At 39.2% G+C, this 13,939-nt stretch overlaps 1 protein-coding gene across 1 annotated transcript in view; it reads right to left on the bottom strand.

Moving 5' to 3' along the window:
• angpt4 (angiopoietin 4) overlaps positions 1-13,939 on the bottom strand; it is a 210,477-nt gene that overhangs the window by 36,110 nt on the left and 160,428 nt on the right. Inside the window, exons 5-7 of the mRNA XM_028812028.2 lie at positions 7,443-7,558; positions 7,247-7,348; positions 3,703-3,869 (exon numbers count right to left, since the gene is read on the bottom strand). Of these exons, the coding sequence (XP_028667861.1) occupies positions 3,703-3,869; positions 7,247-7,348; positions 7,443-7,558 (385 nt within the window). The remainder of the gene's footprint in view (positions 1-3,702; positions 3,870-7,246; positions 7,349-7,442; positions 7,559-13,939) is intronic.

Here is a 13,939-nt window from a genome sequence, read left to right as displayed (position 1 = left end):
CCTTTGACTCTCCTCTGAAGAGTGACAGCATGGGATCCTCAAAGCAACTCTCAAAAGATCTGAAAACAAAGATTGTTCCGTCTCATGGTTTAGGGGAAGGCTACAAAAGCTATCTCAGAGGTTTAAACTGTCAGTTTCTGTAACTGTAAGGAATGGAATCAGGAAATGGAAGGCCACAGGCACAGTTGCTGTTAAACCCAGCAGGTCTGGCAGGCCAAGAAAAACACAGGAGCGGCATATGCGCAGGATTGTGAGAATGGTGACAGACAACCCAAAGATCACCTCCAAAAACCTGCAAGAACATCTTTCTGCAGATGGTGTATCTGTACACCGTTCTATAATTCAGCACAATTTGCACAAAGAACATCTGTATGGCAGGGTGATGAGAAAGAAGCCCTTTCTGCACTCACGCCACAAACAGAGTCGCTTGTTGTATGCAAATGCTCATTTAGACAAGCCAGATTCATTTTGGAACAAAGTGCTTTGGACTGATGAGACACAGATTGAGTTATTTGGTCAGAACAAAAAGTACTTTGCATAGCGGAAGAAGAACACCGCATTCCAAGAAAAACACCTGCTACGTACTGTCAGATTTGGTGGAGGTTCCATCATGCTTTGGGGCTGTGTGTCTAGTTCAGGGACTGGGGCCCTTGTTAAAGTTGAGAGTCGAATAAATTCAACCCAATAACAAACAAATTATTCAGGATAATGTTCAAGAATCAGTCACAAAGTTGAATTTACGCAGGGGTTGGATATTCCAACAAGACATAGAACCAAAACACAGTTGGAAATCTACAAAAGCATTCATGCAGAGGGAGAAGTACAATGTTCTGGAATGGCCGTCACAGTCCCCCGACTTGAATATCATCGAAAATCTATGGGATGATCTGAAGCAGGCTGTCCATACTCAGCAGCCATCAAATTTAACTGAACTGGAGAGATTTTGTATGGAAGAATGGTCAACAATACCTCCATCCAGAATCCAGACACTCATCAAAGGCTATAGGAAGCGTCTAGAAGCTGTTATATTTACAAAAGGAGGCTCAACTAAGTATTGATGGAATATCTCTGTTGGGGTGCCCAAATTTATGCACCTGTCTAATTTTGTTATGATGTATATTGCATATTTTCTGTTAATCCAATAAATTTAATGTCACTGCTGAAATGCTACTGTTTCCATAAGGCATGTCATATATTAAAAGGAAGTTGCTACTTTGAAAGCTCAGCCAATGATAAACAAAAATCCAAAGAATTAAGAGGGGTTCCCAAACTTTTTCATATGACTGTATTAGGCTATTACAGTGTTCATGAATAAAATATAATAATTATGAAGACTTTTTTATTTAAATTCACTTTATTGAGTTATACCCAGCAACAAACACGTATAGCCATATATGCTAATAACCCCCCAGTCAAAAAAGAAATGAAATAGATGCAAGTTTACATATTAATTACCGCTCTATTTCCAACCGTGTGACACAAATGGTGACTGTGAAACCAGTGTGTAGGTGAACTAACTTATTACAGTGCCGGTTAACATCTCACGAAGTACAACGTTTTCCTAAAAGCGAAAGAGGAGCTTCATCGCATGCTCGTGTCAACGGGGGTGCTGCATAAGCACAAGCAGGCAGACACAGACAGTGCTTATTTGATTTTACGTTATTTTTTCAGAATACAAATAAATACACATGAATGAAATATTCGTAAAAATCCACTATTTGTGCTTATCTGAATACTGTATTCGGATTCGGCTCACACGACTACATTACAAGGTAAGGCAAAACGTTTAATCTGGACATAAACCAGATCAAGAATGTCACCTAAAACTGAACTAGCTCACATTCCAGTTCTTCATTTGCAAATACGTTACGTTAAGTTCACCGTTCTTAGAAAAATGAGCTTGTCCAATGAACACGCTCTCTTGAACTAGTTTGTGCACAACACTGCTTTTTACTATTTTTATCATTCTGTTTCTGTTTTTATTTGTAAATGTATGAAAGGAGATGAGAATGAACTGAAATTACCTGACACAAAAGTTAACAAAGAAAATCTGTGAAAGTCTTCCTTTGAAAATGTGTGCCCATCCTATTCAAAAATCCATGGCCACACAGAAGCAGAGCTGGCATAGAATAAATGGAGCTAAGGATGAAGGTCACACAAAAGCTGTCATAGTTTGGGAACAGAGGACAGATTCCTGCTAGCGATGTTTCAGGAAACCATAATGGTAGCTTTGATGCAATACATCTAAATTGTTTTTTTTTTTTTTTTTTTTTGGACTTCTACCTCAAAGAGCGTTCTGCTATTTATTTATATTTTACAGCAAACATCTTGTAGTAGTTTAGAGAAAACAGCAAAAAAAAAAGTCCAGTTTGGCATAATAAGAGACCTGCTTTGCCAGTTGCCTGGGGCGCCTTGAGTGAAACAGGAGTCAGAATTAGACATACTTCATCCCACAGGCAGTAACATTAAAAAAAATAATAATATTGTTTTGTTTTTTTATTACATTGGCTATGTTACATAGTCATTGTACTGAAACAAGTGTTTACAGAAGAGACTTTGAGCACATGCAGAGAAGGACGTGAATTAAAAAGGTAAGAGATCCGAAAGTGATGAGAATGAACGTCTGTTTTGATACCATTAGAACTGAAAAACTTGTGATTTCTTTAATTGTAAATATGTGATTAACATAAATTGTCACCTTTTACCAAACTATTGAAAGCTCTTGATGTTGGAGGAGATTAGCTGAGATCAAATACTTAATGGGAGCGATGCTGGGGATGCCTGTGTTTTCCCAACTGTGGTCAATCCAGTCTATGTGTTTGCTCTTTTTTATTTTATTTCATCCCCTGTATTACAATTTCATTTGCAACTTGTTCCAGTTGATCTAATTGTTCTCAAATGGGAACGTTGAAACTGCCAAACACCTTGCCCACACAATACTTTATTCATCCATTCATCCATTTTCTAAACATGCTTATCCAGAACAGGGTCACAGCAAAGCTGGAACTTATCCCAGAAGGATTGCGTGCAAGGCAGGAAGAATCATTGAACAAGTCGCTAGGTCATCACAGGGTGAATACGCACACAAACACACATTAGGTTCAATTTAACATCACCAGTCCACATAACCTGCAGAACTTTGGACTGTGAGAAGAAACTGGAGCGTCCGAAGGAGTCTCAGACATATGCAAACTCCCAATCCCTGGGACTTGAACCCTGCTTCCTTGTCACACCATTGTACTGCCCTACAATAGTTTAGTTTTTTATTTAATTTATTAAATAAAGAATTCAGAATCCCAGATTCAAACCAATAAAATATCAAATGCTAAATTCAAAACACATGAAAAAATCAAATAAAAAAATAGTCCAATAAGACAAAAATGATTTAATAAAAATAAACTTCAAAGAAATGAATCAAGATATTAAAAGTCTGTAAAGCAAAATGAAGCACTAAATCTAAAGTCATTAGACAGAAATAGAATAGACTGCTAACCTCAAGTAGGAGAAGCACAAAAGGGAGCCTAAGAAGACAGGAACATGAATGTGGCAGCAGGTACCTTAAACACATTTACTGCACATACTCGCGGATAAGTTCTCCCGCAGATAAGTTGGGATTTGATTTTACCGTATAATTTCACTTCCGTCGATGCATCTTTTGAAGAGAATCATTGCAATTAGGTATCTAAGAATCTGCCATGTTACCTGTAAAGCTGCCTTTCACTGCCCAGCTGAAACTGCTCATATAGTGAATATTTTTGATTTCCTTCCCAGTCCTTCAGCTCTATTCGTAGAGAATAAGAGGCTTGGTTTGTGAGTAGGTGAACTGCTTCATTCCCCAGCCAATGTTCACCAGCAGCATCTCCAAAGCCCTGTAGAAGACACAGAGACAAAAAGTGAATTAAGTTAAGTGTATAGAGCGATACTGTATGTGAAGTGTCCCATATAACCGTGGCCAAGGACCAAACGACTTTGGGATAATAATTAAGGACAATGATTTGGATCAGAAGATATAATATCCCTACTAGCAATAGTTGTTACATTTTTCAGTTATGTGATTCTTATGGAAAATGTACACTATGTACAAGTATAATAGACTAAATGAAAGTTTCTTTATAAAGTATTTATTTAGCTCTTTAAATAATTTATTTTAAAATTCAGTCAAAACTGATAGTTTGCAATCTGCAGTGAGTCCATTTAATAAAGGCCATAGTCACAGTCAAAATATACAATACAGCCGAACAATGATAATTAGTAAAATGAGGAGTAAGAACAGTGTAATCTAGGGGATTGCAAGCAACTGTTGCTCATGGTCATCTGCATTATAAAGGGATAATTAATTAACTATTATTACAGTTTAGCTCCCAGGATAGAAGGTAAGATTTTATATCATATATATAAATCTATGTGGAAGTTGTTTCATGCCATTGTGCGTTATTTTTGTTTAAAAGAACAGCTACTAAAAGGGCCAGCCCAACCTGCTTTTGATTTATCTACCTCAACAGCCACTATATATATATATATATATTCATTGCATTCGTAGTCTGAGTCCCGACCTGAATTGTGTGGGTGGCTACCTACCAGGTAACGCTTGTGGTTGGTCTGCCATTTGGCAAACATCCACCACGGTGCCCTCTTCAGTTGCGAGAAGCAGATCATGAAATGTTGCATAGTTTACTGTCAAATAATGCAAAGAGTATGCAACACGTGTTTCGCCCTTATTTGGGATCATCAGGCATGCATACTCTACTGCTCCCCTTGCGGGGATAAAACCTTGGGCGTCAGTGTCAGAGACGAAGTCCCTTTATGCTGCACCATGGCGTGTAGTTTGTTTATTTGACACCCTGTAGATCGGAGTAATTACATTCATTGCATTCATAGTCTGAGTCCCAACACGCCGAAGAGGGCCCCGTGGTTGATGTTTGCCAAATGGCAGACCAACCACATGCGTTACCTGGTAGGTAACCACCCATACAATCAGGTCGGAACTCAGACTATGAATGCAATGAATGTAATTACTCCGATCTACAGGCTGTCAAATAAATGAACTACCCACCGTGGTGCAGCGTAAAGGGACTTCGTCGCTGACATCCGAGGTTCGATCCCCGAGAGGGGAGCAGTAGAGTGTGTACACCTGATGAGCCCAAATAAGGGCGAAACACGTGTCGCATACTCTTTGCATTATTTGACAGTAAACTATGCAATATGTACATATATATACATATATATATATATATATATATATATATATATATATATATATATATATATATATATATATATATATTATAGTCACACATGTGTGCATGGGAGGCAGCTGGACGAGAGTAATTCCATGCCAGACCAGGGGTTGGCAGAGTGCACTAACTGTTTTTCTCACTTTTCTGCAGAACAGCTAAAGGAAATTCTGCCTGGCCCTGATATGATGTCACTTCTGATTCTAGCCCCACTGATGATATAATTTCCGATCCCCAGGCCCAATGACATCACTTCCAGTTCCGGCTGCAGTGATGACATCACTTCCTCCACTCTCCCCTAAAGCTGCCATCCTTGTGCCAGCAAGTCAATTCAGCTGTGGACTCCAATCTGTACAAATCTGTACCTAACAATTATCCATTGCAGCCAGGAACAATATATTTAGGTACTGTAGCTGCCCTAAACCTTTTTTTGTGTGGCTCTTTGTCATGCTTATGACAATATATATATACTAGTCATTTAGCCCGTTAAAATAATGGGCGCTAGAACAGTAGTGTATAAACATTAGTAGGACAGTCTATATTAAATGGCAAGGGACCTTGACCTTATTGTTTTTGTTGGTTGTATTTTTCTTTCTTTCAGCCTTTCTTTTGTTGATGTTTACTTGCTGAGCTGACCGTTCTTCATGGGCTGCCGCCGTGTATTGTGTGTCTTTAATTTTCTGTGACAGTAATACTGTCTTGTACGTCCGCTGGCTTGTACGTCCGTAATATACCTTTAATTTTCTCTGGTGGTAATACAGGCGTGCGCGTTGGTAATATGCCTTTCATCTCCTCTGACAGCAATACTGGCTTGTATGTGGCTGTAATATGAGTCACTGTATTGTGTACCTTTAATTTCCTCTCGCAGTAATACTGGTTTGTACTTCCATAAAACACCTGTAACTTTCTCTGACAGTAATATCGCACATTGCACCATGCCGCGCATGCGCACTTCACCAGAAGACACACACACACAGACAACTGGACACACACAGGGATTTTATTAAAGAGGATATATACATGAGAGATATTCAAAAAGTTTCTTCACTTTTTTTAACTCTATTTATTAAGAATTTCAAAAGCAAATTACATCACTTTTCTAAATAGTCACCTTCCTTTTGTGAAGCAATTTTCCCAGTCACATGACATTCTCAGACACGACCAATTACTACTCCTCTTTCACCGCTTCCAATGAAATTATACAAGTGCGGAAACATTTTGAACATATGTATATATATAAGGGCGGCACAGTGGCGCAGTGGGTAGCGCTGCTGCCTCGCAGTTGGGGGACCTGGGTTCGCTTCCCGGGTCCTCCCTGTGTGGAGTTTTCATATTCTCCCCGTGTCTGCATGGGTTTCCTCCCACAGTCCAAAGACATGCAGGTTAGGTGGATTGGCGATTCTAAATTGGCCCTAGTGTGTGCTTGGTGTGTGTTTGTGTGTGTCCTGCGGTGGGTTGGCACCCTGCCCGGGATTGGTTCCTGCCTTGTGCCCTGCGTTGGCTGGGATTGGCTCCAGCAGACCCCCGTGACCCTGTGTTCGGATTCAGCGGGTTGGAAAATGGATGGATGTATATATATAAACTAGTATATATAGTATATCTACTTGGTTGCCCTGTTGTGCTAGTGAGTGCTGTATAATGCGTATGTCTAATTGTTTTTTAGTTACCTGAAGTGCACAGAGACCACTCACTTGGTACTGTTATTCAAATAAGCTGTCAGTAAAAGTGCAGGCCGACATCCATCTCAACTTGTTTCTGTGTTCCTAGGACTCTGGTATGGGTGGCCTGCTCTTAAAAAGGCAGACATCTCCAACTACAGTGTAAGTTTGTGAGGGAGTGGAAATTAAACCAACTCTACATTGGGGCCAACACAAAGAAAGTAGAATTAAACACCAGTTTTCTGAATTAAATTCAGTGAGAGTGGAAAATCAGTCATTTTTATTTCTAATTAATTATTAAACATTTATTCCACCTAGTTCAAGAAACTCTCCATTAAGAACTGCAGTATGTACCATTTTGTACTCTCTCCAGGTCTTCTGAAACTCCACACTTCCATTTTCTCGCCTCTGAAAGACAGTCCATCCACCTCCACCAGTCTCCATGTCACAAAAAACCTGCAAAGAGAAGGTCCCAGACCAGAGCTTAAAGTTTCAGGAATAACAACTACAATTACTTCTGAGGTAGAACGAAGGGTGGTCTTTACTGTACCTTAACAGGCTCGGTTATATTCTTGATGCGTATAAAATACACCCCACTGATAACAATTCCAGACTTATAGATCTCTGAACAATCTCTGAATATTTTGTCTTCTTTTTTCATAACACCTGGGGAAACAGAAGTACCCGGACTACATCAGTGCCTCTCCTTGTGTTCTCTACAGTTCATGTTATATTGTTATTTTTTTCATGATCATTTATGCCCGATATTATACTATTTATTCAAGGAAGTAGCCACTACATGGATTGTTCCTCTAAGGTGCTGCAATGTGAGTGTTATAGTTAGCATGCATATATTTTTGCTAATTATTCTTTGTTATGTATGCTTTTTATTTTCAAAATCAGTTTTACATTTGGCTTCTGCAGTTTGGTCAAATGTTCACATTTATCACACTTCTGACACCACAAGTCGTGATGCATCACTTTATTCCATGATGGATACCGTGTGAGAGTATTCTTAACAGTAGTCAGTTTCTTATTTAATTACACAATAGTCGTAGGATTAATATTTTGGTTATGACTTATTTCTGTCGTTGACATTTGCTTGTTTTTCTTCCTTTTGTCATTGGTCACTCAGTTCTGATTGTTTTCCTGGTTTTGACCTTTAGCTACTTCATGTTACCACGTATTTTGGCTTCCTTTTCACATCTTCTGCTCACTTCACTCACAACAATCCTCGGGCACTATACATGACCGAGTACACTGAGAAGAGTATAAAGCCACTTTTGTAGAGTAATATGAAATTACCCATCCCAAAGGACAGAAAAACAAAGGAAATGGACCAGGAAATGCCACAAAGAGAATCAAAATAATTGTTGTTGGGCAAGCAGAGTGAAAACCACAAAATTAAATACGAAAAATCAATCATCAACTTTAATGCATAAGTCAAGAATTCAAGTTCAGAAAGTCAAAGCAAAATTCCTGGCTAACTAAAGTTTCTTTCACTAAACGATGCTCTAGTGAGTTCATTTTTAAGAGGCTTTGTCTAAAACGTTGAAGGCTAAGCCAACCATGCTGCCATTTTAAATAGCATTCATGAGGAAACATCACATGCAACAATTCAATCCATTATGTTTCTGTCAGGCTTGTTCCATGAATGATGTTTATGTTTGTTTTTTCTTGTGTTTGCTGTTATTTTTTAATTATAATTTTCATGTATTTTTTTGTTAATATTGTTTTGTTTAAATACTATTTAATCTTTATGTATGGTGTGTTTATGTTTTGTGGTTATTCTCCTTGTGTTCTCTTGGTGGAACCTCAAGAGGTGGGGTCACCATTAGTTTACTGATGAGAGACCACCAGGAGCCTTTCTATTGTGGCTGACAATTTAGGTCCCTTAGAGATTCATTGGGTGTCGAGCAGTTCAGATCAAGTCATATATACGTGTTTTGGATTTCTAGGTTGCTGATTTTTGCTTCTGTTTATTGAATATTGCCTTTGGATATCATATTTGGGATTTGTTGACTTTGAGTTGTCTTTTAGACACACTCTTTTGCTTTATTTTGGCTTTTTAACCTGTATTTGACATTTTGTTCTCCTTTTGTTTATTATAAGTAAATTCTTTATTTGTAAAGATTCTTTATGTGCCTTTGTCTTCTCTAGCTAGAGTTTAGTGTTATCCTCTCCCTTGAAGGGCATTTTTGTGTATTTTGAACACCTAAAATGTTTTTGAACTATTTAAGCTTGAGCTTTTGGGCCTGTGCTGCTTGGGTAAAGCCTTTATCTTAGGTAGATTAGTGAAGTCTTGCTTTTTGTGATATTTTAAGGCCTGCACCCTCTTTTTGACAATTTTTTTGTTGAGGATATCATAGCACCATCAAAGTGTGTCATTGACAGGTAGTGTCATTGCTACAAACAACATGATTCTAACAAAGAATGAAGCTCAAAATGGTGATGTGATGATGTCAGAATTGAAAATGAAAAAAAAAATAAGAAAAATAAGAAAAATAGGTTTGACATGAACCAAACTAAACAGATATTATTTATGGTCCAAAGCTAATATTTGTTATGGCCATCCCTAGCTTGGATATCTTTTCCTTTTGTTTTTTTCTTTTTTATGTATTACTATGCATGTTGTGACTGATGTTTATTTGTTTAGTATTATTTTGTTATGACTAAACTATGATGTGTTGTCCTTTAAATTGTGTACTCTGTGGTCTTTATGTTGTGCCCATGATGCTACAGCTGAGTCATGACCTTCCCCGTCCCCAAAACCCGTTCTGTTTAAAGGCCAGCAACCCATATAATGGCTGCCTCTGCATTGTGTCTTTCTCTGTTTTTAATCTCATTGTTTCTACGAAATAAATTTTGTTTAACTGTTTTGGCATTGGTGCCACCATTTCTATTTAATATTTTGTTGGCAACTACATCAGTTTTTATGTCACATTACTAACATTTCATGATGAAACACAGCACTAATGTCATATTATTTTAAAGATGGCAGCACACTACTATTTGCATCTACGGTTTTGCATATCAAAAAAGACACTTTCACAATTTTTACTTATTTATATTAGAATTGAAAGTCTTCTCAGCATATTTGACCCCAATTTGATTTCTTTACCATTCTTTCTGATTAACACCCTTCATCTCCTGTCTTGATGCAAGTTTCACCCCACATGCACAACGATAACTTTTTACACAAGCCCACTGTGACTCAGTTAGTGGAGACTCAGGAAGGGTTTTAGGAGAACCCAGAGGATTCATTCATCGGTCCGTCACCTTTACCGCCCTGGAGTTGCCAGTTCAGGAGAAGGAGAACCTCAAGCTGCTTTAAAGACTGCTCTGGATCACAATGTCATCCCTACTGTCCAGGAATCCTTGCAATGCTCATTATAAAGCCTGCACAAAAGGCAATGCTGGTGGCATCCTAGTGCACCATATTTGTTTTCCCATTCTTAAATGGGTTTTCCCTTGGAAATCTAAAATCTCATTCCTCTTGAGTGTGTTATTTTACGCAGATGACATTTTTAGTAAAATCATTTCACAAGTTTATGCCAAAAATAATTTAAATAAACTATGCCTTCTGAACAGAAAACTATCACATACTTTATATATTTAGTTTTGTATTTATTTTCTTAATGTACAATATGGCTTGCCCACCTCCTGCATTGTTATTTTGCCCATGTCAGTTTACCCTAATCTAGGAACATTAGCTTACTTTAGAAAAAAAAAAAAATAAAGTAAAAATTCTCATGCCTTATGGGAGTATTGAACATTTTAGATGAAGTTGCTGTTGGCAAAGCTGAGGTGCAAATGACTGCGGTCACTCAGCACATACAGCAAGAGCTCACACATAAATTACTTTCATATAAACAGGTGGTCTTTTCCAAAATGTAGTGTTTTTTATATTACCATATTTTTCCCAAAGATTTACAGTAATGACTTTACTAGGTTCTTTGGAATGTACATATTGTGCCAAAAGGCCAATCACTAAGTTGAGTAGGAGGACTATGAAGCCCCGCTGCAGAGGATTGAATTTGAAAGAACTAGTCGGATTATATATATATATATATATATATAGTGGGGGAAATAAGTATTTGATCCCCTGCTGAAGTTCTAAGTTTGCTCACTTAGCAAGAAATGAACAGTCTGTAATTTTTATGGTAGTTTCATTTTAATGGAGAGAGACAGAAAATCAACCAAAAATCCAGAAAAAACACATTACATAAAAGTTCTAAATTGATTTGCATGTCATTGAGTGTATTTGATACCTTACAACCCAGCCAGAATTCTGGCTCTCACAGATTACAATCAATCAACCAATTACAGATACTCCTGATCTCAAATTGTTATGTGTATAAAGCACACCTGTCCACAGAATCAATTTCTTCCATTCCAACCTACCTCTCCACCACATTGTTCAGCATGACAGGTTTGGTGGTAGGTCAGTGATGGTCTGGGGAGGCATATCCATGGAGGGACGCACAGACCTCTACAGGCTAGACAACAGCACCTTGACTGCCATTAGGTATCGGGATGAAATCCTTGCACCCATTGTCAGACCCTATGCTGGTGCAGTGGGTCCTGGGGTCCTCCTGGTGCACGGCAATGCCCAGCCTCATGTGGTGAGAGGAATTGATACCATTGTGTCAGAGGGGGGGCATTTTTTTTGTGCACTGGGTGGTTCCATTAGGCACCCATTGTTGGGACTGGGGGGTGAGAAGTTAAAAGGCTGTCTGCAGGATGTAAGTATTTGCTGTCTTGCAAAGGAGTTGTCACTTTGAAGTCTGGCCTTGGAGGAGGTCTGTATTTACCTGACTTGGAAATATTGGTTTCTAATCAGCATATCTGTACTTATTCATGATTGGTAACAATTCCTTTTTTTAACTTGTGTTTTCATTAATTGTTAAACCCAGGAAATGCAGATGTACCATTGTTTAATCTGATTGTCCAGAACTGATAATGGCAGGGACTGAAGTAGATAAAAACTCCTGGTAGCAGAAGGCAAAGGGGGAGAGTCCACAGAAAACGCTGCCAAGGCACTCGGACAGAGCACAGGGGCTTGCAGGCAGATGAGTGTACCTGGCTGGCACGACGTGAGGCACAAGGACAGCAACATTTACTTCCAGGGAGGAAGAGACAGCTCCACAAGGGGACGCTAGTTGTGGGTCCAGCGAAAGAGGGAAGCCGCATGAGAGGACCAAGGAAATCTGACAGACGAGAAATGAGGCATGCCTAGGTCCCAGCAACACAAGGAGCCCAGAGTGTAAGAAAAAAGGAACAACGAAGAGACGCTGACAGGGATTCAACAATTTGACACAACTTCTGTAGGGGAACGAGTGTCCGGGGAACAGAGTGCATCCATGGACAGTTGAACAATTGTGTTGGGGTAACACAGTGCACAAACTGGACTCTGCACCACTAAAGGTTGTATCCTCCAATTCTTGTTTTTAAACGGACTTTTAGAGGGTGGACTGTGTATTTTTCTTTTTTAAAAAAAGGAAATTGATTCCTGATATGTTTAGTTTTTGTTATGTTCGTTTATCTTTTTAATGTACAGTAATCCCTCCACCATTGCGGGGGTTGCGTTCCAGAGCCACCCGCGAAATAAGAAAATCCGCGAAGTAGAAACCATATGTTTATATGGTTATTTTTATATTGTCATGCTTGGGTCACAGATTTGCGCAGAAACACAGGAGGTTGTAGAGAGACAGGAACGTTATTCAAACACTGCAAACAAACATTTGTCTCTTTTTCAAAAGTTTAAACTGTGCTCCATGACAAGACAGAGATGACAGTTCTGTCTCACAATTAAAAGAATGCAAACATATCTTCCTCTTCAAAGGAGTGCGCATCAGGAGCACAGACTGTCAGAAAGATAGAGAGGAAAGCAAACAAATCAATAGGGCTGTTTGGCTTTTAAGTATGCGAAGCACTGTGGCACAAAGCTGTTGAAGGCAGCAGCTCACACCCCCTCCGTCAGGAGCAGGGAGAGAGAAGAGAGACAGAGAAAAACAAACAAGCAAAAATCAATACGTGCCCTTCGAGCTTTTAAGTATGCAAAGTACCGTGCAACATGTCGCTTCAGGAAGCAGCTGCACAGAAGGTAGCAACGTGAAGATAATCCTTCAGCATTTTTAGACGAGCGTCCGTATCGTCTAGGTGTGCGAACAGCCCCCCTGCTCAATCCCCCTACGTCAGGATCAGAGAAAGTCAGCGCAAGAGAGAGAGAGAGAAAAGTAAGTTGGGTTTCTTCTCAGCCATCTGCCAATAGCGTCCCTTGTATGAAATCAACTGGGCAAACCAACTGAGGAAGCATGTACCAGAAATTAAAAGACCCATTGTCTGCAGAAACCTGCGAACCAGCAAAAAATCTGCGATATATATTTAAATATGCTTACATATAAAATCCGCGATAGAGTGAAGCCGCGAAAGGCGAAGCGTGATATAGCGAGGGATCACTGTACCTTATATTGTCTTGTGTAATAGAACTTACTGTTGTTTTTTTTCTAAAATTACTGTTGTGTCTTTCATTGTGTGTTTACTCACCGCCCAATTTAAAGAAACCTGTGTGCTATTATCAGTAAATTTCAAGAGTTCCCAGTCTCTTAATAAACCTGGGTGGCGTAGTCGGATATTTTAATGGTGTCTAAGTTAGATTACCTATAAGTGTGACCAGACACCTGTGATAATTGACTGGCCCCTGCACTCACTCGCCTGACCTAAATCCAATAGAACACCTCTGGGACATTATGTTTCGGACCATCCCATGCCGCCAGGTGACACCTCAGACTGTCCTCGAGCTCAGTGATGCCCTGGTCCAGATCTGGGAGGAGATCCATCCGTCATCTCACTAGGAGCATGACCCCCAAACATTGTCAGGGATGAATACAAGTACGTGGGGGCCATACAAACTAGTGAGTACGATTTGGAATTGAAATTTTGGCAAAATGGAGTACCCTGTCGCATCATTTTCTCACTTTGATTTTCGGGGTGTCTTTGAATTCAGCCCTCTGTATGTCGATAAGTTTAATTTCCATCAAACGA

Source organism: Erpetoichthys calabaricus, chromosome 10 (assembly GCF_900747795.2).
Source record: "Erpetoichthys calabaricus chromosome 10, fErpCal1.3, whole genome shotgun sequence".
In the NCBI taxonomy this organism is placed as follows: domain Eukaryota; kingdom Metazoa; phylum Chordata; class Cladistia; order Polypteriformes; family Polypteridae; genus Erpetoichthys; species Erpetoichthys calabaricus.
The sequence above is the reverse complement of the archived record's forward strand: the minus strand, read 5'-3'. Positions and strand labels throughout refer to the sequence as shown.